General features: G+C 46.3%; 11 protein-coding genes across 11 annotated transcripts; 4 read left to right on the forward strand and 7 right to left on the reverse strand.

The window, feature by feature from the left end:
• Positions 1 to 389: 389 nt before the first annotated feature.
• N7503_000580 (putative iron-sulfur cluster-binding protein) lies at positions 390 to 1,842 on the reverse strand (the record flags this gene model as incomplete). Its single annotated transcript, XM_057060141.1, has 4 exons — positions 390 to 466; positions 525 to 1,016; positions 1,067 to 1,544; positions 1,600 to 1,842. The coding sequence occupies 4 exons, from the start codon at positions 1,840 to 1,842 to the stop codon at positions 390 to 392; spliced, it is 1,290 nt and encodes a 429-aa protein (XP_056927064.1).
• A 421-nt stretch (positions 1,843 to 2,263) lies between these two features.
• N7503_000581 (aromatic ring-hydroxylating oxygenase subunit alpha) lies at positions 2,264 to 3,434 on the reverse strand (the record flags this gene model as incomplete). The annotated part of the gene is made up of 5 exons (XM_057060142.1): positions 2,264 to 2,397; positions 2,454 to 2,869; positions 2,917 to 3,098; positions 3,146 to 3,298; positions 3,348 to 3,434. The coding sequence occupies 5 exons, from the start codon at positions 3,432 to 3,434 to the stop codon at positions 2,276 to 2,278; spliced, it is 960 nt and encodes a 319-aa protein (XP_056927065.1). The 3' UTR covers positions 2,264 to 2,275.
• An 824-nt stretch (positions 3,435 to 4,258) lies between these two features.
• On the forward strand, positions 4,259 to 6,898 carry N7503_000582 (GTPase-activating protein GYP7; the record flags this gene model as incomplete). The annotated part of the gene is made up of 5 exons (XM_057060143.1): positions 4,259 to 4,411; positions 4,466 to 5,828; positions 5,878 to 6,140; positions 6,191 to 6,509; positions 6,561 to 6,898. The coding sequence occupies 5 exons, from the start codon at positions 4,259 to 4,261 to the stop codon at positions 6,896 to 6,898; spliced, it is 2,436 nt and encodes an 811-aa protein (XP_056927066.1).
• Positions 6,899 to 7,446: 548 nt separating this feature from the next.
• On the reverse strand, positions 7,447 to 7,829 carry N7503_000583 (uncharacterized protein; the record flags this gene model as incomplete). The annotated part of the gene is made up of 2 exons (XM_057060144.1): positions 7,447 to 7,497; positions 7,563 to 7,829. 2 exons carry the CDS (start codon positions 7,827 to 7,829, stop codon positions 7,447 to 7,449), a joined length of 318 nt encoding a protein of 105 aa, XP_056927067.1.
• A 463-nt stretch (positions 7,830 to 8,292) lies between these two features.
• Positions 8,293 to 8,648, reverse strand: N7503_000584 (major facilitator superfamily domain-containing protein; the record flags this gene model as incomplete). Its single annotated transcript, XM_057060145.1, has 2 exons — positions 8,293 to 8,558; positions 8,591 to 8,648. The coding sequence occupies 2 exons, from the start codon at positions 8,646 to 8,648 to the stop codon at positions 8,293 to 8,295; spliced, it is 324 nt and encodes a 107-aa protein (XP_056927068.1).
• A 1,303-nt stretch (positions 8,649 to 9,951) lies between these two features.
• Positions 9,952 to 12,065, reverse strand: N7503_000585 (uncharacterized protein; the record flags this gene model as incomplete). The annotated part of the gene is made up of 2 exons (XM_057060146.1): positions 9,952 to 10,561; positions 10,618 to 12,065. The coding sequence occupies 2 exons, from the start codon at positions 12,063 to 12,065 to the stop codon at positions 9,952 to 9,954; spliced, it is 2,058 nt and encodes a 685-aa protein (XP_056927069.1).
• An 882-nt stretch (positions 12,066 to 12,947) lies between these two features.
• N7503_000586 (alpha/beta hydrolase) lies at positions 12,948 to 14,304 on the reverse strand (the record flags this gene model as incomplete). The annotated part of the gene is made up of 4 exons (XM_057060147.1): positions 12,948 to 13,252; positions 13,315 to 13,609; positions 13,679 to 13,863; positions 13,893 to 14,304. The coding sequence occupies 4 exons, from the start codon at positions 14,302 to 14,304 to the stop codon at positions 12,948 to 12,950; spliced, it is 1,197 nt and encodes a 398-aa protein (XP_056927070.1).
• A 453-nt stretch (positions 14,305 to 14,757) lies between these two features.
• N7503_000587 (Major facilitator superfamily domain general substrate transporter) lies at positions 14,758 to 16,799 on the forward strand (the record flags this gene model as incomplete). The annotated part of the gene is made up of 8 exons (XM_057060148.1): positions 14,758 to 14,895; positions 14,951 to 15,006; positions 15,078 to 15,205; positions 15,260 to 15,650; positions 15,701 to 15,950; positions 16,004 to 16,160; positions 16,222 to 16,468; positions 16,526 to 16,799. The coding sequence occupies 8 exons, from the start codon at positions 14,758 to 14,760 to the stop codon at positions 16,797 to 16,799; spliced, it is 1,641 nt and encodes a 546-aa protein (XP_056927071.1).
• Positions 16,800 to 17,746: 947 nt separating this feature from the next.
• On the forward strand, positions 17,747 to 19,078 carry N7503_000588 (FAD-dependent oxidoreductase; the record flags this gene model as incomplete). The annotated part of the gene is made up of 5 exons (XM_057060149.1): positions 17,747 to 17,775; positions 17,841 to 17,960; positions 18,029 to 18,227; positions 18,290 to 18,690; positions 18,754 to 19,078. 5 exons carry the CDS (start codon positions 17,747 to 17,749, stop codon positions 19,076 to 19,078), a joined length of 1,074 nt encoding a protein of 357 aa, XP_056927072.1.
• Positions 19,079 to 21,221: 2,143 nt separating this feature from the next.
• N7503_000589 (uncharacterized protein) lies at positions 21,222 to 22,755 on the reverse strand (the record flags this gene model as incomplete). The annotated part of the gene is made up of 3 exons (XM_057060150.1): positions 21,222 to 22,159; positions 22,231 to 22,622; positions 22,703 to 22,755. The coding sequence occupies 3 exons, from the start codon at positions 22,753 to 22,755 to the stop codon at positions 21,222 to 21,224; spliced, it is 1,383 nt and encodes a 460-aa protein (XP_056927073.1).
• Positions 22,756 to 24,065: 1,310 nt separating this feature from the next.
• N7503_000590 (ATP-binding protein) lies at positions 24,066 to 27,169 on the forward strand (the record flags this gene model as incomplete). Its single annotated transcript, XM_057060151.1, has 2 exons — positions 24,066 to 26,100; positions 26,151 to 27,169. 2 exons carry the CDS (start codon positions 24,066 to 24,068, stop codon positions 27,167 to 27,169), a joined length of 3,054 nt encoding a protein of 1,017 aa, XP_056927074.1.
• Between the last annotated feature and the right edge of the window lie 214 nt (positions 27,170 to 27,383).

The following is a 27,383-nucleotide window of genomic DNA, read 5'->3' on the forward strand; positions in this document are numbered from 1 at the left end:
TATCCTTCGAAGGAAACCAACAAATTCGTGGCAGAAGAAAAACAAAAAGATATGACAAGAGTGGGATTTGAACCCACGCCTACAAACGTAGATCAGGAAATGATGTCAAGGTGGACCTTAACCTGACGCCTTAGACCAACTCGGCCATCTTGCCAATCACATAACATAGAGTCATATTAACGCAATATTAAGCTGGACTAGCTGATATGAGTTCGAGTACCTAGATTTCCATGTTTATCTCTCTACAATGGCAACTATGTAGCATAAACATTTCACGATTGTGTGAATGGGACTAGTTCCACCTATCTATGATAAAAAGCCACAAGCCATATTCGGCCACGCAAAGGTCCGCCAACAAGCTCTCCTAGTAATTCGCAACAATCTGGCGTCTACCAGTCTAGCCCACTGGAAGAAATACCAGATCCACCCTGTGATCCAGGGCCAGAACAATCGATTTCCTTGCACACTGTATTATATTAGAAGAGTAAAGAAATAGAAAAAAAAATTCAAGTAAAGTCACTCACATTGTTCAGCCTGTTGGAAAAGTGAGCTACCCTTGGGCTGACGCATGGCAGGGCGAATCAGACTACCACTAGTGCGCTCCAGCTTTTGGTGCTCTTGCAGTTGCTTTAAGAGGCCGTGAATATTTGGGGAGCTCCCAGCTGGCTTTTCAGTGGTAGATTGGAGCTCAATCTCGTTACTCTTGATGGAATCCTGGATAACTTCTCCAACAACACTGCTGAAAGCATCCTGATCTATGCCGGTCTTTGGCGAAGAAGTAAAGAGATCATATCGAACTTGCGTGATTGTCTCCGATGATGGTATAATAGTCAAAGATAACCATATATCGTCTTGTTCAAACGAGTAGAGAAATGTGCCAGGGAACAAAACGCAGTTTGCTTTCCGATTCTTCTGCCAGATAGTCCGCGCTATCTGAGTAGCGATAGATGGGTTCAGGACCTTAGGCATATTTTGCTCGAGTTTTGTACTGATGTCAGCAGAATAACGGGTATTTACTATTTAATGTCAGTAACTTTTGATAAACATGGTCGCCAGTCAAACATACTTCCCAGTTTCCAATTGAAAGCTCCAGTCAGTGTTTGTCCGGCCAGCCACTCAGATCTCGTCCCCAAATCGGCATTTCGCGTGAAGTCGCTTAGAATAGATAAAGTAGACTCCTCCATGGGGGCAGGTTCCCCAGAATTCAGGTTCACGAATACCCACCCTTGGCTGGTAGTATATGTATGGATCTCAAACAGGCTATTCTCTGACATCTCAAATCCAGGGACATCGTCAAACTTCGGTGCTTTCACCAGCCGCCCGTACGTATCATAGCTCCAGCCATGATACCGACATCCGAGTACAGTAGACGTACCAGTCTCCTTCCTGGTGATCGTGTATGCGCGATGACGGCAAACATTGTGGAATGCACGAATCTTATCATCCTTTCCTCTGATTAAGAAAACGGGGAAGCCTGCCACATCGAAGGTTTGGTAGGCTCCTGGCTTACTAAACTGGGTGACATGGGCAAGGTATAGCCAAGACTATATCTGGAGTTAGTCACCATAATCGATAGACATTCAAAGGGTCATCGGTTACTTTGCTGAATAGTGCCCGACGTTCCAGCTCGAAGACTTCCTGGCTCTGATACCACCCCTCCGGAACGTCAGGCTCTTTCGAGACTGATAATTGTCCACTAGAGTCATGATCTGGCACAGCAAGATCGGCGATCTTATCTTGCTTTTGTCGGAGTGGCCATGATCCGTTGACCAAGAAGACAACAGTCACGACGGCCACCAAGATAGAGCCGGGAGATAAGAGATAAGCATGAATGAAGTCCATCGTATATTCTTTAGAGTATGTAATTGAGCAAATCTGATTGACTCGGATATTTGTCTCTCCCCTGTCGGCATCGTCACTTCATATACCATCATCGATAGAGGCCCAAGTGCCCCATCCCCACATTATACACTTTGAATAACGGAACCACGCGCATCGCCCCCTCTTGCAGGGGTATTACCCGATTGAGTTGCAATTTCCAGCTCTCGGAGGTTTACGCATCGCCGATAATGCTTCGGCACTATCAAAATTGAGGGTATCGGGCTTCGATTAGTGGCTATTGAGCTTATCCTCCGACGTGGCAGATCTTAATTTTAGTGGCTGCAGTCATACAACTAATGTTCCCCACTTCGTGACAAACAAGAATCTCAATTTCAATTTAGGTGTTTAAATATGATGAAATAGACACTGGGATCTCCATGGTCAAAGTTTTATTCTACGCTGCCGTTTCGACAGTGGATGGTGCTGCATGTTCTTCCAGGGTGGATTCCTCGCTTTGGGCCTTTCGGTCGGCTTGGTGTTGTTCGAGGACCAAGTCAAAGACCCGTTTCTGGTAGTCTTGGACGGGTTAGTATTAGCTTGACAAATAGGTGAAGGGTGATGATTGTACTTACAGGATACGCCATTCTCCTGGATGGGGTTCAGGATGCCCTCGTGGTAGACACCCTTGGCTAGATTATCTTGTGCCTTCTCACACAGCTCGAAGTCTTCCATTGCGACCTGGCGGACAAACTTGAAGTATTCTTCGAATTTATCTCCGGATTCCAGGTGGTAGTAGTCGAACTCCATCCGGGTTACATGGGGATCTGCAGTGGGACACACGCGGAACGAGGACATGCCCCCGCCGTACACATTGAGCGTACAGTTGGGGAAGAAGTAGAGAAACAGTCCATCGTCTGGCTTCTTAGGATCAGCGATATGCTGGGAGAAATTATGCTTGTTGTGCACGGCGTAGAAAGTGGGCGGGTAGTAGACTGAGAATGATGGATGAGTGTACTGGCAATGCAGACACTCCTGATATCCATCCACCCTAGCAAACGTGAGAATCAAACAGTAAGAGTCTTTAATGGTGCTTACATGGTCTTCCAGTTGAACCGACCTTCATAGCGAATGCTGCGACGATGCGGGAGCCTAGTGAAGTCGACCCTCCCCAGTAGCTCCTCCAGCTCCGGGAAGAACTCATAGAAGCTGGGTGCATCATCCGATATTGTGGAGAAAAGGAGACCAGTTGGGGTGACATGGAAGCGCAATTCTTTGTCCTGTAATTGTCAGTAACCTGCCTGCTAGATGTCCATGCTCGCCATACCGTCTTTGCGCAGAACACCTTCAAATTATCACGACCTGGATTCAGATCATCTCCTCCGGTGCGAATAGCATAGATGGGTGTTTGTGCAACCTCATAATCAACATGCTCTCCCACAGTCTGGAATCTCGTCACAGGTCCGAGGAGGTACCAAGACTGGAATACATTAGCTTCTCTTCTATCAATGATGATAGAAGGTTCCCACCTTGAGAAAGACGGCACGACGCTCCATCTGATAGAGCGGCTCATTGCAATACCAAGAAGCTGGCAGGGTTCTCGCGAGTTCAGACATGATGGATACTCGGACTCAATCTGGAGACACGATTAATTTGATAGCGGTGACGAAGCCACGACTTTATATCGTAACTTGTCTGTGTTTTGAACAATATGTCTTGGGTCTTCGCTATTGGTGTGGTTAAACCTTAGCTGATTTGACTGGAGCTGTTTATCCTTTCCTGAAGTAGTTATCGAGTCCCGGCATGTTTGATGTTCACATGATTGGCGGGATTACGGTTGACTCATGGACATCGGCGGCACTGGGACTAGAACTAGAAATGCCACTGATCTTCATGGGATTTGAAAAATGTAGGATCTTGATATCTGATTTTGGAATATGATTCAATAGTCTTGAAGTAGTTCTCCCGTTATTCCGATCGGTCGCTTCGTACGTGTTGGGGAAGAGTATCGTATTATCGTCCCACAAGACCATACAAGACCATGGCACCTGGCATGGGCAGCTGACCACACAGCAAAAAAAATCCCTTCTCATGGATTCAAACTGCAGAAAACAGCTTTCTCAAGTCAAATTCAGGTTTTAGTTGAAGCTATTCCCGTTCTGCAAGGAGTTTGCTGCTGCCTGGACCGCGGCATAAGCAGTGGCGAACAGAGTGGAAACTTGAAAACGACATGACATCTTTCAACCCAAATTTATCAAACAAGAAGAAAAATTATCTTTCAAGAGAAATTATTCATTGACAGAGACGTTGCAGACTTGAAGAGCTAAAGAGCTGAAGAGCTGGGTTGATTGATCTACAAAGAGGGGCGCTTATCGATAAGTTTATCGATTAGATCATTACGTCTTCAGCCTTGATCTTAACTCTTCCAACATCCAACATCATGGCGAATCCGGTCAAATACACGCCTCCACCCACGCCCCCGTCACCATCGGCGTCGTATTATGACATGAGCGATGATGATGAGGATGAGTACAATACTATCGCTCATTCCCGCACGGGCCGTGGCGTGAAGCTCCTCTATTCCAAGAGCAAGGTAGGCACCCTGCTAAGTTGCTAGCAGATGCAGAACTAACTCGCAAGAAACCAGGTCTATGTCCATCCATCGTCCTCCGCAAAAGATAACATCCCTGGCTTCATTGCCCTCATCCAACAAAAGCCTCAATCCGGCTCCTACCCCTCCTCATCGAATAGCAATGACGCGGCGTCATACCTGCTGGCCTGGGTGCCCGAGTCATCGCTAGGCGATGCATACAGTACATATGTTAAAGTCGATCTATCGGATGATGCCTCATCGCCGCATCAGAGATACCTCGTCCCGGCCCTTCCGACCACCACCACACTTAAGGACCCCATCGGTCTGTACTCCTTCGCAGTGCCCATGTCGGAAATCTATTCGATCCTGGTACGCCCTCCAAGCCTCGGGTGGTGGTTCGGAAGCCTAGTGATCAATACACGTGCAGGTGACAGCTTTCCAGCCCTCTTTTTCCATGATAGTGAGTGCGAATCAACCATTCTGCAAAAGAAGAAGCGGGTCAAGGATAGCTTCGACCCATTTGACAGTGAGGGAGGCCTGTTTTGGGGTGGCGACGAAGTTCTTCGGTGGTTGCGAAGATACGTGGAGGTGGAGCGCTCCGCTGTCGACAAGAATGTGTACCTGGTCAACCCGTCCCAAGAAGATCAGCTCTCTTTTGGGAGAGCGTTATCTAGTGGGGATGCATCCCTGCCATCCAAAGCACAGCCGCAAGCTGCTGCGGGTCCGAGTGGTGGCAAGGGCGATGCCAGCATGGATCCCTTTACGCGGACTCTCAAAGAGACCCGTTGGAAGGTACTTGAGCAACTGAGCAAAATCACGACATTCACCCGTCGAACTGCGAATGACCTTGCCGAAAACCCGCGCATTCCACCGCAGGTACGACGTCTAATGAAGAACCCGGAAATCCAAACCCTCCAAGATGAGTTCGACAGCGCCAGAATATATCTGGCTCGTTGGGCGATGAGCATCGCCGAGCAGAGTGACAAGGAAAGAAACCAGAGAATCTACACGGCTCAGGATATGCTTGAGTCGGAGAATAGCGCTGTTGGAGACTTTGAGATCTTGGAGCTCGAGACTGGTAACCTGGGACTCCAGGAGCGGCGACGCACTCTGACGCTTTCCGAATGGGAGAGTTTCTTCGACCCAACATCTGGAAGGCTACAACTTACTGTTGATGAGGTCAAGGAGCGCATCTTCCATGGTGGACTGGATCCCAACGATGGTGCACGGAAAGAAGCATGGCTTTACCTTTTGGAAGTGTTTCCGTGGGATAGTAACCACGAGGAACGCCAAGCGATTATGAATTCGAAGCGTGACGAGTACATCAGGCTGAAGGCCGGCTGGTGGGAACGAATGGTCGATGGCAACTCGACCCCAGAAGAGTACGAGAATTGGAAAGAGCAGCGGAACCGTATAGGTAATATCAACAGTCTCTTTTGCGAAGCCTATTACTAACGTTCGCACAGAGAAGGATGTTCATCGCACAGACCGGACGATTCCGCTGTTTGCCGGAGAAGACATTCCTCACCCTGACCCGGATTCCCCATTCGCCGATGTGGGCACCAATGTTCATCTTGAGCAGATGAAGGACATGCTCTTGACGTACAATGAATATAACCCCGACTTGGGTTACGTGCAAGGAATGAGCGATCTTCTTGCCCCACTGTACGCAGTTATGCAAGATGATGCCGTGGCCTTCTGGGCATTTGTGGGCTTTATGGATCGGATGGTACGTGATAAGACATGAGATAAAAATGTCAGAAGCTAACAATCAATCAGGAACAAAATTTCCTGAGAGATCAATCAGGGATGCGGTCCCAACTTCTGGCCCTTGATCATCTCGTTCAGCTGATGGATCCCCAGCTCTATCTGCATCTGCAATCCGCCGATAGCACCAACTTCTTTTTCTTCTTCCGCATGTTGCTGGTCTGGTACAAGCGCGAGTTTGAGTGGGGAGATGTCCTTCGTCTCTGGGAGACACTCTGGACAGATTATTTCTCCAGCAGCTTCCATTTGTTCATTGCACTGGCCATTCTCGAGAAACATCGTGATGTCATCATGGACCACCTGAAGCATTTTGACGAGGTTCTGAAATACAGTAAGTCGACCCAGCTGGACCAATGTTAATCTAGCAACTAACATGATCCAGTCAACGAACTCTCCAACACAATGGAGCTTGTCCCCATTCTCACTCGCGCTGAATCGCTCTTCCGTCGCTTCGAGCGCTCCGTTCAGGCTATTGATAAGAAAGACAATTTCCCATCTGCACCCTCTGCCACTCAGCGTCATACATCAGGCGTCAACAGCCCGGCTTCCGGAAAGGGCAAGGCCCCACAGAACTCTTCGATTGGCTCTACAACTGGCTCCAACGCGGGTTCATCAGCTTTACAGAAAATCATGGACACCGACAAGCCCAAGGTCATTTCACCAGAACTAAGAGAGCTGCTTAGAAAGGATATCCCATGGAGGCGTCAGCACCAATCATAGAATTGCTTTGGCCAGCTTTCTTGTTTTCGGTGATCGGCTGTTACTACCACTTTTATGCTGTGATTGCTGTGATGGACTTAGTTCTTTCCAGTTCATGAAATAATGATTTGCAAATGTATACCATCCACTTGTCCATTTTATTATGTATGTAGTTCGTTCATATCAGGAAAGACCTAGTTTGGGAGTTACTGGATTTGTTTCTTTGATTTGGGTCATTGGACTGCTGGTTGAGAATGACCTCGGGAGGAACATGTCATTTAGTCCAATCTATTTGATCCAAGCTAGGGACTCTTCGCAGCAAGTAATCGCAGCAGTCCTCTCATGCCACATTGCGTCATGGAATTTTCCAAAAGAAAAAGAATAATCAAGTCCCTCGCATACCAGCATGGAAACCCATGTGGAAACATCACCACTCACTATCTCATGCATCATGAAGCCAAAAGTAAAAAAAAAAAAAACAAGGCAAAGCATCACTAGCTCATAACTAATTAGTGAGATAATCCAACATCTCGATCGACTAAACTAACATCATCAGTGAGCTTGTTGTCTTATTCGCCTATTCCATGATGCTGCCTCTGAAGGCTCTGCATGTTCGTGGTCTTAAGTGTTGATTAGTATTCAGTATATCAGTACCTAGAGAATGGATACTATGGTATATTCTTACCCGGTCGGTTATAAGATTGGCCACCAAGACTTTGAGGCTGAAAATCTCCGATAGGAGCTTTAGATGGGCGATCTGCTGGGCTTGGCTGGCTTGCACACTCTCAAGCTTGCTGAATCTTGACTCGAGGCTGAACATCCTGTCAGACAATTTGGTGGTCATGGTAACCATGGTATCGCAAGTGTTATGAGTGCAGAGAGGGGGGTTTGATGGTTTCTCGAGGTCGGTGCCACCGTCGTCCTGAAATTCTGCGTACTCGCATTCTGACATGAGAGGCTCAATGTTGTTGGGTAGGAGAGTTGGTATTTTATGGAAGGTTTATGTGAAGGAAAATATCATGATTGGTAGCTGAAGAGAATAGTGGAGGGGGAAGTAAGGAGGGAAAAATGAGGTAGGGGCCCCAGGGAGGAAGATATATAAAGTAAGGAGATTTGACTTTATGCAGTAATTCACGCCCAGTGGCTGACACACGCAGGGCATATGGCTCTAGAGCCTAAGGGTTAGAGGGACGCAATTAGCTATAATTTTGAATACTTCCGTCTACTAAAAATTCCAAACAGATTTCAATTTGAACTCTGCTAGTGTTCAAGGGCGACCATAGTCCTAAGAATCTAGATTAGCAGTAGGGTCAACCTCCCCATGTACCAAGAGCAGACAGTCAGAGCACTAAGAGCCATGCAACCACCTGTGAAAACCACGACAGCCATGTAGTTTGTTAGCCTGTAGCTCCCTATCAAAACCATTGACGATATAGACTTCCACTGAGTGGGCCTGTGAGAACATTGCCAATTTCCTTGTAATTCATGTTTGAAGCAGTCGGATCAGCGCTGATAGCCGTGGACATCCTGGCCCACATAGCGACATAGCCAGCACCGAAGAATCCATATACCAAAGCAAATGCAACTAGAGGCGCCAAGGAGTCGGCCAGCCCCCACAAAGCAAACGAAGCAGCCGCCGCAATAACACTGGAGGGCGTAAGAAGGAGATCAACCGAATTTCCTGGTCAGACTAAAAGCCAAATGTGAACTGACCAGCCACCTGCGAGAAACTCATGAACGCCAGAAGAAGTGCGCCCTCGGCATTACTCATCCTAATAGACCTGGCATATGAAGGAAGATAAAGTGATGGAAAGAAATACCCCAGCCCTTGCCCGACATTAGAGACCGTGTATACCCAGCACAAAGACATTTTCAAGAGAGTCCAGTCTGCTCTGGCAGTTACGGTGTGTGTGAAAGATGGCAAGCGTGATTTCAAGAAGGGGATGAGGGGACCAGTCAACACGAAAAGACCGATTGCGACGGTCCGCAGGGTAGTCCGGTATCCGGATATACAGCAGCTTTTAGTTGGGTTGAGAGATACCGAGGTCCAGCATAGCCCAATTCCCTTAAGCCCTTTTTGCCATGTAGATCTCTATTGCTGGTTACTCGAAGTAGCTGTTTCAGATAGGGGTATGTGGTTCAATGATGATCTACAGATGCCCAGCTAGGAGGGTCAATACGACCCATCGCGCGACGGATAATGGTTTCTCATGCGCTCTCACCCTTCATCTCACCCTGTATATTGCGCACATTTTTCATTTCAATATTCACTAGATAAACTGACCTATGACATATTCTGATACATACGACCATAGGGTGTGGAGAACAGGGCTTCCCGTCCGCTCAGCCGTACTTAAGCCACACGCCGGTTAGTTAGTAGTATGGTGGGTGACCACATGCGAATCCTGACTGTTGTATGTTTTTGTATCTTGTTTTTTGAATGTTCTTATTTTGCTTCATCGAGGAAACTCCCATGCCGCTCTACCCTTCAGCCCTTTCAGGCCATTCACCTATATACCATGAACACTACTATTTTGCACTAGACTATCCATCATTGCCCGGCGCCATTCTGGCTGTCTCATCAGCATAACTGATACCATCCTCTCAAACTAGACGGTCAGTAATACGTAACCGTGACTCGCGTTGACTTCCAGGAGTATGAGCAGGAATAAACAGTTAATCAAAATGTACTTCCAGGACAGAGCGACGGGAACCCGCCCCGAGGTCAGATGACTAATGCATGATTGCTGAGCCGACGCAGACGTTATGATACTGGAAATAACAAAATTACTAAAATGATCAAAGAACTTGAGAATTTGTAACGATCCCTCGGATATGTCATGACATGCAAGGTGGTAGAGATAACGCACAGTCATACTGACAGTGTTGAGGTGATTATTGGACTAATTACGGAAATAAGCCGCGAGGATAAGGACCTGTGAGCAAATCGAGATTTAAATCAGTCATTATGAAGGCTTGAAAGATCAAATCCAGGATTTAATAAATCCGATACTTGCAAGATGAGATCCTGGGGCTGCCGATGTTTTCAGACTGGTTCACCGATGATGCCTTTTTTAGCACGAGCCAGATGAAAAAGCGTCCGACACATGGTCCTTCAAAAGCAACACATTGTGAATGCCTTTCCAGAATATCGAGTCGATCCTTAGCAGGGCAAGACGAAGAAATGGTAAAGCCTCGGCCTTGAGACGCATATCTTTTCGCACCTTACGTAGACATGCAACCCATTCTGTAGCTTCACATCTATTGGGAGAGCTCACGGCCATCAGCAGGATTTGGAAACAGATTGACGAGAATCCGGTCACGCTCCAAGCCGGCCAAAGCACTTCAAGATCATCAGTCCGCAGATCCTGGATGAACTCAGCCGCCGCTATGAGGCAATCTTTTGCTTTACGTCGAGCTTGCTCACATGCTATAGCATAATCTGGGCTTATAGCATCGTTTAAATCGGAATCGATGAACGGTCGCATGATAGAGCGGCATATAGTCAAGTGAATATAATGATAGTTCATCTCGACAACCCTCTGCAATGCCGTAGGTCGACTTTGCCCTGGCGATGCGAAATCCACATCTCGAGTCCATTCGTGTAAATATTCAAGTAGAAGCTCGGCTGACTTCAGAACTTGTTTCTGATCAATTAAAAATATACTCATAGCACGGGGTGAGCTACAATTTGAATGAGTCCAGTTAATGTGAATACGATGGGCTACTCAAGTACTTACTATAAATGGACGAGAACACGGTCCAGGAGAGAGACAAGCTCTGCTTGCTTTATTATTCTTGACCAAGCTAGCGGATCTAGCTCGCTGAAGAGGTGATCATCCCGATTAGGGCTTTTCACCAACCACGTGTCCAGGTTGAGCAAAGGTGGTCGTCCCAAACTTAGAGCAAGCCATTTGTCTACCGAGTAGATGCAGTATGACAGATAACGCCGCTGGGCGACTTGCCAAGGGGGGATTTTCCATAGTGTTGGATCCAGATGTAGCCCGAGAGCGTGAGCGCATGCGACAAGAGAAGTGAGCTGAGACCACTTAAAGGCACTTTCTAGCGAAATTGGATTTGAGAATGGTCGAATAGCCAGAAGAAGCATGGACTGGACGATAGAAAGTCTGGGGGCGTGTGTTTCATGCATTATCGCCTTGTTGATAATTTTGTATAGGGCCGCGCCTGACGGCCTGTCGTATGCGAGGTCCACGCACAGCTTATCATCGAACTTGGTGAACGGCTGCACTATCAAGTAAACACTTGCAAGAAGGTATGGTGGGCTGTTGTTTGGATTGGGTTGATCATGTGAGAAGAATATCGGATAATGTGGCGCAATGATTCTTTTATAAAGTTCAATCAAGCGTAAACCAATATCTGGTGAGACTAATGACTCAAGTTCCTGTTGCAAGTCACGCAAAGAAAGCTCTGTACAACCAGTCTCTTCTCTGCCGGCAGCAAACATGGATTGTTCGGACAGCAAAAATTGAACTGGACTACTCTCTTGAGTGACAGAATGGATTCGGAGATTTTTGAAATGAAATGTCCCCGAGGCACCATATTGATAGCGATTCAATAAAGAAGGGTCCATGTCCCCACTACTACCAAGTAAATAAGGGGTCATGACATCTTGTGTATCAAGATGAGGAGCAGTTTCATTTCCCGAAGGAAGCACTGGTGAGAAAACACCAGCTGGAGGCAAGGAGGAGTCTGTGGTCCTAGAACGTGCTTCTAATGGCATATCAAGAGAATGGAAAAAGATGTTTCCTGGGCTGAATCCAGTTTGCCAAATGCCGTCCTCGAAGTCATCAGAGAGAACATCATTATTATTCTCAAATAAAGATTCGAGACCTACGGGGGATGCCTGAATGGCGTCATTGGCCCCGTTGTTATCAGTCGGCATCAAAGTCTCGTACTGAGCTGACTCATCCATTACCACTGGCAAACTTGTAAACTGAGGTTCTGAATATGAGACTGGTCTGTCTTGTTGGGTCTTGCTGCCAGAAGTCTGCTTCAACAAGTATCGGCGGGGCTTTGATGCTGGATGCAAGAAGGTGCATTCTTTCTTATGCAAGGTGCAAAGGTAACAAGGGGCGCCACGGTCGATCCGGCAAGCCGCCTTCTTAGCCCGACAGTAGTCACACGCTCGGTTTCTCTTGCTCATATATGTTCGACTTCTGTCGGGCATCTCGTAATTATGAGATTTGAATTCCGGTATTTGAATTGAGGCAAAAGGTGCGTCGTAGATTTAACGGTTGATTGACTTTACCGGTAACGTTGAGGGCGGGGAAGTTTATCCGACACCGACCAAGATCTCAACTTGCAAGGCATAGAAATGGCGAGACCAACGAAAGTCAATAGAATAATAGAAGAAATCCTCTTTGTATGTCTACTAAATAGTTCGTCAATTGGACAGTTTCACAGGAATATTCTCACAGCGTGTCCAAAAGCCTAGAATGAGCAAGATTGTCGGGGTTGAAGAGTATTAGTCATGAATATTGTTCTGGGAGATAACTACATGCCGACGCTGATTGGCCAGACTCAGCCATCCTACAATCTCGCACGTCGATTTAGAAGAAACCAATGATATGTTTTTGGGCTTTTGGTGGAGAGATGCGCTTTCCTGTTGAAACACATTAATCTATCTCACACCTGGTAGGCACCTGCACTAGCTCATGTTCAGTCGGCTACAGCAAGGCTCGATGTGAAGATCAACAGCACTTGTAAATCGTACTTAATTGGGATTCTGATATTGTTTCCAAAAGGAAATATACTCAATATGAAGCCAAATCTCACATGGTGATCTCCAAACAGCCTGTTTCTCGCACATGATATAAATTGGGGGGGGGGCTGGAATTATCTGACGAAGCGCGCGCTCCTTAATTCCAAAATTGGACCAGCTGCACACTAGAAAGACTAGATAAGAAAAGAATTCAGAATTTTGGCAAACGATTAATCTTTAGAACTTGAGGGAGTAATAGCACCTGGGCAGTCGGAGAAAGACAGAAACAGATTAGGCAACGAAATTTTATTTTTATATAGCTTTTCGTTTCTGCATGTCAACTTCAAACTAGACTGTTGTATGGCTAAAGTGAACCTCCCGAAGAATTTGACTTGTGTCCTTGATAAAAGCAAAGCTTTGCGAGAGTCCCCTCTCGGGATGATTGTAATGGCCAAAGGCATGAGGCATGCCTGGGTACCTTTTTATAGTAACTTCATTACCAGCCTCACCCAGCAGCCGGCCATAAAATTCACCTTCATCTCGCTCAAGATCACACTCTGCCGTAATGATATGTGCTCTCGCAAGATTTTTGAAAGAAGGAGCGAGCACGGGAGTGCAAATCCAATCCTTGGTCAGGATCTCTTCTTGAATATCTATAAGCAATTAGCAATAGAACATAAGAGTATATCACGTGGTCCGGAACAGGAGTCTCAACCATTATCGTCACCAAGCCAGTACTTGAGAAACCACTGCTCTCTACAAAGTGGGCCCCAAGGTACATCTTGGTAGAGTAGTACACTTTCATAAGGGCACGTTGTCTTTTCCAGTGTGCGGTTTTTAAGACAGTATCGCATGTCGGTTGCCGGAACTATCATCAGCTGAAGCCTCAAATCCACACCTTCGTCGCGAGCAAAATGTGCCAGTACCGCAGACATCTGCCCCCCTGCTGAAAGACCACCAATCGATACACTTGTTGGTAGAATGTTGAGGAGGGATGCGTTTGCAATAGTCTATTTACTTCCCGTGTATTAGTTATGATGCATACTCAATGGCTGAATGATTGCACTTGCCCATTTCACAGCATCCCAGCAGTCATAGGTGCTCGTGGGGTAGACAAACTCTGGAGCCAGCCGGTAGTCAACATCTATCACTTTAATTCGGGCATTGTTGCACATATGGCGACACCAGGCTGCCTCGGAGTTGAGGTTTCCAAGGACCCACCCCCTAAATCCAATCAGCGACATGTTGCAAGTGAGCTCGAAACCTTGGAATCTCGAACACGGGAACACATACCTCCATGAAAGTTCAAATGAACGGGGAATGGCCCCGGTCCTTCTGGCGAGTAAACTCTGATTGTGATATTCCCAGAGGGCTGGGTGACAGGAATCAATATGTCTTCGACATGGAAAACGGGTGGCCCTTCAAGTTGTCCAATACGACGGTCAGACTTGCAAAATACACCAAATATTTCCTCTTGTGTGGTGAACTCACCGGAGTATACGGGGTAGGTGAAGGCGAAATTTGCTGGCGTTTTACGATACTCTTCGATGGAGAGTTCGTCAGCTCTGATCATGGAGCTTCCGTGCTTCTCCCACAACTCTATCCATTGGGGATCTAGCCTGGTGCGAAGTCTCCCTGGAATGGACAGGCGCGGCTTTTGCTCGTGGATTGAGACCATTGTTGCAATTGTAGTATTCCCCGACATAGTGATGTGCTGAGACGAAGTCGTTACTTTGAAAACTGGAAAGTAAAGTAATCGCTCAATTCCACCAGCGGCTAAGCAATTCTTGAACTCGAATTTGTGGTCATTAAAGGGATTGGAACATGCTCGATCTACAATGCTTTCAATTCTAAGCCGGCGGGAATTCTTGACTCCGATTGGCGGCATTCGGATGTATCGTTACGTATCTAATCTCGCGCCGATAGGAGTTTATCCTTGTGTGGGGCTTTTCGTGGAGCAACTTGGCTCTTTTTTGACCAATGAGGGCCGTACAACCCCAGACCTTCCCAACCCTTCCCCTCGCCAAAAAGCTATTAAATGAGCGTTGTATGCCTCGTGCTCAGGATGAGATAGCGCAGATAGATATATTCTGTCACAAGGATTCACTTATTGACACAATCATACTGTGCAATCTCACTCACTTGCGTATACTATGCCATGGAGTCCGTCGTGATCGACTACAATACCGAAGACCCCGAGAACACTGAGCCAGGAACTACCACTGATGTCTTCGCTGGGCTTCGTCGCGTCCCTGGAAAATTCCCACCTCTTGCACTATTGATCCTCATTGTTGAAGTACGGCCCTCTGTACCCTGTGAACGTATTTAAGATCACACAATAACATTAACAGCTTGGAGAGCGTTTCACATACTTTGGCGTCAGTGGGCCAATCCAGAACTACATAAAGTAAGCTAAAGTCCGACTTTGAATTTCTGAGCCCCCTAGGACAACAGTCTCTGACTCGTTCATTCTATCAGCAACCCTTATAGTCCCGAGTCAAACCTTCCTGGCGCCCTAGGCAAAGGCCAATCTGTCGCCACTGCTCTCGGTGACTTCTTCAAGTTTTGGGCGTATGCCTCTACCATAATTGGTGCAATTATTGCAGGTATGCTTTACTACTTGAATCTTTTCCAGATAACCATAGCTCACGTTTCATCAGATCAATATCTCGGCAAATTCAAGACTATCACACTTGCGCTGGGAATTTACATTGTCGGCCTCATTATCCTTGTTGGTACTTCCACGCCGGCTGGAATTGAGAATGGTGCTGCATATGGTGGTTTGATCACCGCAATGGTCGTCATTGGCCTTGGTACAGGTGGAATCAAAGCTAACGTCACTCCGATGTGTGCCGAGCAATATCAAAATGCGAAACCGGTGTTGAGAGTTCTTAAAACCGGAGAAAAGGTTGTCGTTGATCCAGAGCTAACTGTTCAGCGGCTTTTCATGTGGTTCTACTGGGTTGTTAATGTCGGAGCCCTCTCACCTTTGATCACGACGACCGTTGAGTCGAAAGTGTCTTTCTGGGTGGCATATCTGATTCCCTTGATGTATGTATACAAGTACCCTTGGTCATGTGAATCTTGCTAATATAGTCTAGTGTGATCGTGTTGTCAGCGATTGTATTTATATCTGGCCAGAAACGCTATATCAGAATCCCTCCACAGGGATCTGCCATCGTTGACGCATGCAAGGTACTGAATATTGTTCGGCAAGAGAAGCACTTCAATGACGCGCTACCATCAGCTTTGGAAGCATCAGGGCGACTAGAGAAATATCCATTCGCATCGTCACCTCAATACACGGATCAGTATGTTTTAGACGTACGCCGTGGCTTCAGAAGCTGCAGAGTGAGCCTTCTTTCTGCATTTGTATCTTGGCTAATGCTAATAAAAATCTCTAGATGTTTGCCTTCTTCCCTTTCTACTTTATTTGCTGGGTTCAGATATGGAACAACCTGATCTCACAAGCTGGAACAATGGCTCTGCATGGAACCCCAAATGATCTCCTGCAAAACCTTGACCCAATTGCATTATGCATCTTTATTCCTCTCCTTGACTGTAATCTACACTGGTTCCAAATTTTATCTCTAGGAAAACTACTGACAATCTTGGTTCACAGTGGGCGTTTATCCCCTACTTCGGAAATGGAACATCAACTTCAACCCGGTCTACCGAATCTTCGCAGGCTTTGTTCTCGCATCTTTAGCTATGGCCTATGCTAGTGTTCTTCAGCACTATATTTATATCTCACCAATAGACAGTATTCATGTCTGGATACAGGCTCCGGCATACATCTTTGTGGCTTTATCTGAGGCATTCATCGTCATTACGGGTCTCGAGCTGGCCTTCACTCATGCCCCAAAGAGGTTGGTTTATCCACCCATCAACAATTCGAGCCCATGCTGATAGAATTACAACTGTAGTTTAAGGTCTTTTGTCTCTGCACTATTCTGGTTGACTATCGGTATAGCGGCGGCAATCTGTATTGGTCTTAGCCCTGTATCCCAAAACCCCTACCTTGTTTGGATGTATGGGTCTCTGGCAATCGTGGGCTTTGTGGCTGGGTGCGCATTCTTACTATGCTTTCGGAAAATTGATCCATGTGACCAATCGCTGGTCGAAGGCATTTCTATCGAAGCAGACGCAACGGTGTCTCCTACCAAGGCGAACAATGAGAAGTCTAATCTGCAATCTTAGCGATGCTTTAGAACCAAGATCATTTAGAAGACTCAAATTATGAGCTAGAACATCCGGCAAATATTAAACTTGATCTCTACACTATTTCCAATACAATAAGCGTAACATATAGGCACAGTCCAACGTTCACTGGATGAAGTGACGATCGATGGGATGATTCAGCATTCTCTAGTAAGTAGGATTTTCTGCGCGGCGAATACCAAACCAGCAAACTGTTGCCCAAGATTAGCCCTTTCTTTATTCTCTCCTAGGATACCACTGCCTCTAATAACCGATCTGAACGTAGACGGATAGATAGAGTCCTTACTCGGGTACTCCTACGGACTCCTATCTTCGCTATAGGTATGTTACAACAATAGTGTCATGGTAGCTGGACGAGTTCTCTGGTAAGCCCATTTCACATTTAGTTACAGCTTCACAATTTGACTATAGACTTGCAGGTAGTTCAAACTTCAACATTTTCGATCAACTAATTGAACTACCTGTGAAGACAATTCTTGGGGACATGTGCAAGTATCTAGACCTTTTTCATCATTACTATCGTGTGATCATATCCATGAAGATCGGTCGATAAGAATCAGTCATATCCAAGGAAATAGTCCACAATCTCACATGTTGTCAATTTGGTGGTGATTATCGCGCGATCTCACCAATCACAAGCAACACCGCTCCGTCCCCACCCCCGAATGCCGCCAATCACAGCCAAGTCCTGACCCAGAGCAAGATAGGCATTGAAATGTTGACAGATTCGTCGCTTTCGCACGAAGAAGCAAGGGTCTCAGCTGATCGCATTCAAGTAATATTCAGCCGTGCAAAACTTATAGATAAAGCCGAGAAGTATATTTACGCTCTCGCTAGCCTTTCATTGGATTCTTGGGAAAGAATTGAAAAAGTCTCGATACAAGGAATTGGTGTGAACTACCATCTTCAGTCTCATTCTGATGATAATGAAAAGCCGCCCAGTGGTCATTGTCGGGTAAGTCTTCATAGTGAAGGATGCGGTACTTTGCTTTCGATTAACAAGTGTGTATATGACTATAGTGCCGGTGTGATTGGGTTGAATGTTGCTTTGGTCCTTGCAGAGAAAGGTCATGCGAAACGAACCACTATCGTCGCTGAGCACCTTCCAGGTGATACCTCTATCAACTTTACATCGCCATGGTATGTGAGCAATATAAAATGATCGTATTTAGCATTTATTTACTACCTGATGCTCACCTGTAATTTAGGGCTGGAGCAAACTTTTCCGCCATCTCAGCAAGCGACAACAACGCATTGCGCTGGGACCGTCTCGGATATAGACATCTCCTAAAACTTGCCGCGGAAGACGGTGCAAATGCATTTGTTCAAGAAACCCCATCGACCGAGTATTGGGATGAGATGCCATCTCGCGAAAAGATTAACTCAATGGCTGGCTATCTGAAGAATGTTAGTATTTTCTTCAATTTGCACTCAGGGTTCTTGCAATTTCTAACAAAGTATCGTCCCAGTTCAAAGAAATCCCCACGCATCAGCTTCCAAATGGCGTTTCTTTCGGTATCACATTCATCACAATTACCATCAACGCTCCCATGCACATTCGTTATTTGCTCTTGAGACTTGTAAAGTATGGAGTCCAGGTGATTCGCAGAAAAGTCCCCAATATCTCTTCGGCTTTCCTTGGCAGTGACACCCAGGTAGTATTCAACTGTACCGGAAACGCGGCAAAACACTTGGAGGGTGTGGCGGACTCAAAATGCTATCCGACTAGAGGGCAGATTTTGCTTGCCAAGGCAAGTCAAGTTCAAAAAAACATCATGAGACACGGCAAGGACTATGAGACCTATATTATTCCACGGCCATACTCGAATGGGAACGTAGTTTTGGGTGGCTACATGCAGAGAGGATCTAGGTAAGCGAGAACGAGCAGAGAATACATTCCAAATCCAATCTTCACAGACTTACACCGCAGCAGTACCGGTGATACTTTCGGATACGAGACGGATTCCATCCTGTCCCGTACCAAGGCAATTCTCCCTGAGCTTGAATCGCATAACATAGAGATATCTGGCGCCTTTGCGGGTCTGCGACCATCTCGAGACGACGGAGCGCGTGTTGCTAAGGAGAATTTGCCGTTTGATGGTTCCGAAAAACAAGGCATCATTATTCACAACTACGGTGCTGGTGGGACAGGATTTCAGGCGGGGTATGGAATGGCGCTGGATGCCGTTGAACTTGCGGCTGATGTGCTGGAAAGCCTCTCTAATGCTTCGCCTAATGGGGTCAAGTCGTTATTGTAGACCTGTGTGAGCTCTGCAAGAACAGCATAACTTTACATTCGCGCAATCAGTGAAAGTAGTCATTTCATTCTCAGCGGTTCTCAATTCTCAATGAGTGCTAGGGTGTATATATGAAAATGCACAGCTAGAGTAGGATGTGCATGAAACGGATCCTCACGCTACCAAGATAGAGGATAAAGGTGACCGAGGATTTAGTCTGTTCCCAAGTTGTAGGTTTCTTCTGCGACAAGGCTTCGAAGATGTTACCTACTGATTCTGTTTATTTACTTGCATCCTCTGACGCCACTTTGGCCGTTTCACCCCCCAAGTTAAGTGCTTTTTTGGTTTTTATAGGCCCCCCCAAGCAAGAGCTGGCATGCTTTGCGGTTGGCCGATGGGAACACAAATTGGATCTATTGCAACCAAGGTGAACAATGCAGCTTTTAATTACAATAATACGGCAGTTCAATACTTTCTATTCGCATATTATCATTTCATGTCAAGAGTTTCGTCGTCATAAGACCGTATAGGTATGAGCACCTGACCTAGGTAACACCATAACAAAACCAAAAGCTTTGAAATCAAGATTAATCAACCATTTACCACTAGGTGTAATATTTGGCTTGTTCATTGTTCGAGGCCTCATTCCAAATCGCTTCACAAATTTCCCCTCCTTCCCGTTACCAATTTGCGTCGCGAAAGCCTTTTACGGTCCAACCGGTATCCTCGAACAGTATCCACACTTTATAGTTTCATCTTTGACATGTTCTAACACATACGACCATAGGGTGTGGAGAACAGGGCTTCCCGTCCGCTCAGCCGTACTTAAGCCACACGCCGGTTAGTTAGTAGTATGGTGGGTGACCACATGCGAATCCTGACTGTTGTATGTTTTTGCTAACTCGTACTCTTTTTTGATTTACCGAGGAAATTCTGTCAAGTCTGGCTATCCAAGTATACCCCTCCTGTAGGATAAGAGTAGTCAGTACACGAAGCGATTAGTGAACCTTGACGTAAGTCCCGCATGACAATGATGTAAAATGAACGTCAAGAACTAAGTAATGGCGGAAATGAGTAGGCTGTGATCCCTAATCCATTCTTCTTGAATAAGATGGGAATCATGGGATCTGGCTTAGCCAGTGTTAGGGCGGGTCACCTGCTTCACTAGCAAGCCCCTTCATAGCCCCAAGTTGATTGGGTCTTATTCCATGATCTCTTATGCATTGCCGATAACTACGTTTCTATAATGCCCCCTTTGTCTCTTAATGACTTTCAGGTTTTACAGGTTACCGCGACCTCTGCGAAATCCAGCCCGTTACCGTATGTATGAAGAAGCACTATCGCTTCGTTGCCGGGGACCTGGTGGTTGACCGTCCATCCTTATACACACGACATTTCAAACAACCCGGTTTGTTCGCTATTTGTATGCAGATGTTAAAAATGCACTATTGGGTCCATTGATCCCTGATCATGCCATCCTGTTTCAATTCATGTAAGAATGTATTTTTAGTTGGTCCGGGATGGGAATGATAGCAATTTTGTCATAGTTGGAGGTTTTATGTGACACCTTCTTGCAATACTTTGATATAGGTGCTAATTTCCTTGTCGTTTCGAACGAAGCTATAAACGTTGCCACGATAGATCTAGGTATCCTGTGTCGAGTAAGATGAATGTTTATATCCAACACCCAAATAGGGTGCTTATTTGTCTCACCGGCAGCTTCAAGCTCCGCTTTGTTTCCAAGCTTGAGGGAGACCACCGGCTAGCATTATGTCATTGGCTGAAGGTAGATAGTGCCTAGGAGAGATAAAAGAAGCCCTTGCTACAAAAAAAGATGGCCGTGGTAAGTAAAATAGTCCCGTGGATGGTGGGGGAGACAAGGCCTGAATTGGATTCAGACATAACAAATAAAGCACTTCGGCAAGGAATACAAGGGAATGCCTATATACAATCTATTCTGGGATTGACACCCTAGCCGAGATAAAATCCGCATTATGGAGGAGCAATAGAGTATTGCACTGTGTGGGCTTTGTAGTCAATTCCAGGCACTTCCAAGCTGCTGATCAACCCCCTAAGCTAGGTCATGGGGCGACGTTAGCCGACGTGGTGATATCAAAATGTGATCATGCTACACGACATGGTGGGTTTAACCGACTGATAAGAATCAATATTCTGCGTCGTTTTCAGACAGTCTGTAATCCAAAGCTCGAGAGAGCTGATCGCCGATCACTCGATCAGATAATCTCCTCGCTGCCTTTGCACTACTTGGTCTCAAGCTAATAAGTCGAGTTGGGTCAGACTGGAAAGTCGGAAGCTGAGTAATGCTCCTTTTGCTGTGATTTGGATTCGTCATGAAGATCTTTACGACCGGACCGAGCGTTGTGTCGTTCACAAGACAGTGCAAAAAATCCATGACAGATCTCAGATCTGCCAAGGTACTCGGCTTATCGAAGCGTTGAATGGAATCGATCACACACCATATCGTGACTTCTTCCGAGAACTGCTCTATAATTGTGTATAGCAGGTCACAGAGACGGGAAAGGTCATGGTCTTCCAAATCTTGAACAAACTCCCGACTGTCGATGAAATCAAGGTCAATTTTGTGAGTTGCCATAAGCCTCAGTAGGAGCTGAATGGTGATGAATCGAATAAGCCCCTTTGGACCAAGCCATTTATCGTTAGGGGTAAGATGAACGCCACAGAAGTAATGGACAACTACAGCATCTGAACTGGTGCTGAGCAAGGTAGTGATGAAAGACGCACTAAAAACCGAAGCAGCAGAGATCTTGGGCATGCTTGCATTGTAGAGATGCGCGTCCACAAGTACAAGGTCCGAATTAATGCTCTCAATCCACTGTAGAATTCGCCTGTGATGAAGGAGACACGTTTGGATTTCCACTTGGATATCCTCACTATGTCGACCTTTATTCGAAAGAACCCGATCCAGATCTTTGTTTGGCTGTTGTAGAGAAAGACTAAGCTCTGCAGGATCAGAGGACGAGTTCAGAAGGATTTGGAGAAGTTCATCTTCCGTAATCATGCTGCTGGGTCTTGCAACTTTGCCAAGTTTTTGCTGAATCTTTTTCATTTCCAACCGATGCACTAAGATTGTTCCTCAGTTTAAAGCGTTCTAGTCACTGCTCAGTAGAGCGAATGTGATAGATTTTGCTTACTCTGGCCCTGTTGTAGCACCTCCATCAAACCATTCCTAGCTTGTAATTGACTTCTCTGCAAGGCAATTTCTCGTTCCGCAATTTGATGGAAGGCACTGAAAATGAACTTGCATAAAGTGACAGTGTCTTCATGTCGGCGGTCGTCTTTCTCGATGGATCTTTCTAATATATCTCTCGCCTGATGCATATCATCCTGGACAACAGACATTTGTGAAGTCATGGCATGTGTCATAAGGCCTGTGGCTTCTATAGTTTGATCCCGAACCAGATTGACCACTCGTTCGAACTCCGCAGTGGATCTTTCAATTTTTGTCAATATACCTTCAAGGTCCGAAGGTGAAGGTTTCTGGCTGAACTTGGGAATATTTGATAGTTTCTTTCGCCAGGAGGGCCTGTTCTTTGTCGTCAACAGTATCATGTCTTCTATTGAGTCCACAATGGTTTGTGTCAGATCATCAGCCCTCGCACTTACATCCTTATCTCCGCGAAAACTTCTTCTTGCAGGATCGGCGCATGCAAGGGCATCCCGAATGCGTGAAAATACTTGGAATATTTTCATACGCTTCTCGACAGATCTTTCGGCTAGCTGTGTCAACATTAGCGAGGACTGTCATCCAGTGTACAGGGCAGAAGCCCACTTTGAAAACGATGGCCAGTCCCATTTTGACTACTGAAAGACCATATTCATTCGGTATCAGAGCAACCCATCCATCAAGAACCGATCTCCCTTCTCCTATGCCGCCCCATAATGAACGCCAAAACCCGCTATTTTGATTGTCAAAATTTTGTTCTGTGTTTGTGAGCGTCTCCGAGAGCTCTTCAAGTTTCTTTGCATCATTTTCGAAATTGACGCCGAGATTATCAGGCAAATAACGCATTAAAAGTTGTTCAAGCGAACTAGTCACATGAAATCAGCCTCATCATGTTCTCTGGTAAACATCAACCTCAAGGTTTTAAAAGGAGAGCTCACCTATACGTGTCGTTGGGTTCAAAGCGGCTCAGATCCTTATTGTAGCGTGATGAGCCGGCAAGGCTTATGTGAATTTCGGGGCCATGGGAAGTTATGAACGCAGCAGCAGAATTGGCCACCCGATCTTGATCAGAGTCTCTAGATAACCTCAGCATATCTTGGACCAGCTTTTATCACCGTAATGGAAAGATGATGCACAGAATGAACAATTTAGAAAATAAATGTTGGACTATAACTGCGGAAAGTTGCAAATCCTGGCTAAAGAGCCTCATGTGATTGCCCCGCTTCAATATACTTTCTGGTAGGCAAGGTGGATCCGTGGGTAAAGCCCATTGGCTTTGCTTTCGTTTATCTTTCAGCTCTCGGCCTCACGGGGTTCGAAGGCGCAACACGGACCGTCTCTCCTGGAGTAGGCTGACTGCATAAGCGCCTGGATCAAACGTGGTATATACCAACCAAACATAGCTTTTTGCGCCCGCTGATCTATAATTATTCATTCTTAAACCCAGCCAGGATGGGAACCAATTTTAGATATTATTAATCGGAGATACGCAAGTAGCCATCGCATGGACTGCAATTTTAGATTCCCGGTCCGGCCCTCTAGGTGACGGGACGCCCCGAGCAATCTCACTGCATTAGTGTCGCACCTATTTGGACCATACGCATAGCCTCTTTCATGTGCGTGCTCAAATGCCCTTGGGAATGGATTTGAATTCAAATACATATTTTCAGGGCCGGTCTTCAGGGTGAAATTCCTTTCTTTTGTGAAGTTTCTTATATTCAAAATACCGCCCCAGCTGACAGCTCCGGATCTCGTCACTTGAATTTCAACAGTCACCAGATAGTCTCATTGTTTATTTTCAAAATGGCGGAGCCTACAAAAACATCTTCTGAGACAACAAAAGACGAGACAGCCAAGAAGTTGGTCGATTCGAAAGTAGACGACAAGGAAGATACAGCTAAAAAAGAAAGAAAATTAAAATGGAAAAAGGCAAGAGAGGCTATTCCACTCAAGGTTGAAGTGGCATGGCTTGATTTCAATCACTTCAAGAATCGGTATACCGAACAAGAAGGCCATGCAATAATTGAAGTCCTACGTGGGCACCACGCCTTGGAGCGGGAAATCCGGCAGGAAGTTTGGGAACGGAATGAGAACGAAAGAGAGGAGAACGGTCAGCGTTCGAAAGTCAAGCCATATGAACTTAGAGACGAGGAGGAGACATGGGCACATCGCGTGCGAATTCAATCTCCCGAGCTTCTTTTGTTACTCTCAAGACTCACTGGGCATGGTGACAGTTGGGAGAGTGCAGGACCGCGCGTGTTCTACCGGCCCTTCGCGACTTTCTACCATACGTTGTCCCAAGTGAGAGAATGTTTGAAAATCTTGGAGGACAGGTGGTCGGGATATGATACACTTAATACCGATGGGGCTACTATGACTGGACTAAGGATTCCCACGAGGAGAAACAGGGACGAAGCAAATGATAGCCAGACATTGGATATGAAAACCCCCGCGGAGGCAACGACTGGATTTATCGTCAACTCCGTCACTGGGCTTCGCCATGTTCGCAAGTATGTGGAGTTTATAGAGGAGAGCCTTAGTCCTTTATGGACACGTGCAGCCGGAAGTAATCAGCGACAAGTTCAGTTCGCGAACCTGTGGATGTCCTTCCAGATTGGGGAACTGCTCTACATCCCATCAACATCAGAGAATACGACAGCAAAAGCCCAGTCCAAGGCAATAAATATGCCCCAAAAAATCTGGCGAGTCTATATAATCGAAAAAACAGACCATGAAGCTGGTCCTTTGAGCGATGTGGGCGAACGGTCCGATCAAGGACTGTTTTTGTGGTGCTATTTCATCGACTTTAATGGGAAGTCATACACGCCATATCTCGACAATATATACATACCCATGTTTTCTGGTGTGAAAGACATTACCACACTTCGTGCATATCCACTACGCTTTCATAAGAACAAGGATCTGATCTTGAAGACTCAACAAAAGCTTGGAGAATCTTTTGCGAATGTGCTCAACTTCCGGTATCTCTATTACGACGGATGGACGTTGGTGCATGATCCTGCCGAAAAGACTGATTCTGGTGCCGAGAGTAATGGCGAATACATCGACAGTCATGTCATGATTGACTTCGCTCAAGGTCACAAGACAAACAGTGAACTCGCTGCAAAATCGGAATTCACCATGACAGAATGGGATAATTCCTACTGGAAAGAGTCTGAGGATACTTCATTGCCGATAAAACACTGGGATGGGGAAGCGACGTCCGAAGTGATGGCAGAAGTGACTGAAATCGCGCAGATAGAAGAGCACCTGTCTTTGATGCTTTGCACACGGCAAATAGAGAAAAGCGAATCTTTGCATGCTTTGATCACAGAAACGTCAACCAAGGTAGACCCGGAAGATTACGTTTTGCTTCCTCGTCGTGTGATCGGTTATGCGTTTCGAGACCGAAAGTTCGTTCGGCTGAATGTGGAATTACTGAGACCAATCGTAAAATCGGAGCATGTCTTCAGAGATCTCAAAATTGATCAGGAACACAAGCGAATGATACGAGCTCTGATCAAGGCACACTTTCAGGATGAAAGGCCGAGCCTAGACTTGATTCAGGGTAAAGGATCTGGCCTGGTTATTTTATTGCATGGACCTCCAGGAGTGGGCAAAACAGCAACCGCAGAGGCAGTTGCCCAGGCAAACAATAAGCCTCTGTTTGTGATCACATGCGGCCATCTTGGATTTGAACCTGCTGAGGTGGAAGAAAACCTCAGGGAAATTTTCCGACTTGCGCATATTTGGGACTGTGTCCTCCTACTGGACGAGGCTGACGTTTTCTTGGCTCGTCGGGACTTGAGTGATCTGAAGAGAAACGCCCTCGTCTCTGGTATGTGGCCCTTATCTGATATAACTTCTATCAGGCTTACTATTTCGCAGTCTTTCTTCGGGTTCTAGAGTACTACAGCGGCGTCTTGTTTTTGACAACAAACCGAGTTGGAATTCTTGATGAAGCCTTCAAGTCTCGAATCCACATCAGCTTACACTACTCTGCTCTCACCAAAGAACAGACTCTCGCAATATTTGAAACCAACATTCGCAAGTTGCGGGAAGCCCAAGAGAAGAAGCTACAGCAATCTACCGAGTCAGATACTGGACGGCGGCCAGGGTTAAAAATTGACCAGGAGAGTATCCTCGACTATGCGGAGTGGCATTATGAGAATATGCCAGACCACCGCTGGAATGGAAGGCAAATTCGCAATGCCTTCCAAACTGCTAACTCCTTTGCGCAGTTTGATATGTGGAATAGCTCAGTGGACGCCTGGCAGAATACTCCAGATGAAAAGGATATCGATCAACTTGAGCGGAAGAGTGGTGACACAGTAGACCCAGTGCTTGACTGGCGGCACTTCCAGCTAGTAGCCAATACGGTCAAGCGATTTGATCAGTACCTAACTGAAGCGATTGGCGAATCGGAAGCCGAGGCAGCTTCTAGCTGGGGCTTACGTGCCGACGAGCATGACCCTAGCCATTTGAATGAAAGTCCAATGTATCGTCCTCGATCGCGTAGGTTTGAGCGCCATGAATACGTGCATAATTCACGTGGCTCAGCACATCGCAGGGGAACGGGGCGAACCAGTTCACTGAGAAATGAAGGGGCACGATATGGCAACCCATTATCGACACCGTCGCCTGTACGCTCGGTTGGCCGTGAGCATGGTCGCCAAGGTACACTCCGACGGGGTGCACCAGGACCCTCTCGCTCTTTTACCCCTGGCAGAACCTACGATTCGTCAACCGGTCTCATGGGTCAGGAAGAGTCGAGATGGAAAGGGCAGTCGCATCGTGGGGAGGGCTATAGCACTAGGGACCATAACTTTCGCGGAGAAAATGATGAAGATGATCCCGATGAGTATGGCTTTGATGAGGGGTTAATGGAAAGCGTTGAGAATTATTAAGATGGTAGGCTTCGTTGAACCAACTTTGGAAGCGGATTGGAAGCGAATCAAAGCTTTCCTATCCAGGAGGAGTGTTGTCCGTCCGACGTGTGGTGATTCATTATTGTTGTTGTTTTTATTATGTTTTCCAAATGATCCAAAGACGGGCGTTGTTTTGTTCCTGATTTATACTACAAATTACCCGGTGGTAAGGTCGTGTTTAGGATGGTCATAT

Source organism: Penicillium pulvis, assembly GCF_028828015.1.
Source record: "Penicillium pulvis strain IBT 33274 chromosome Unknown contig_10_segment0_segment0, whole genome shotgun sequence".
Classification (NCBI taxonomy): Eukaryota; Fungi; Ascomycota; class Eurotiomycetes; order Eurotiales; family Aspergillaceae; genus Penicillium; species Penicillium pulvis.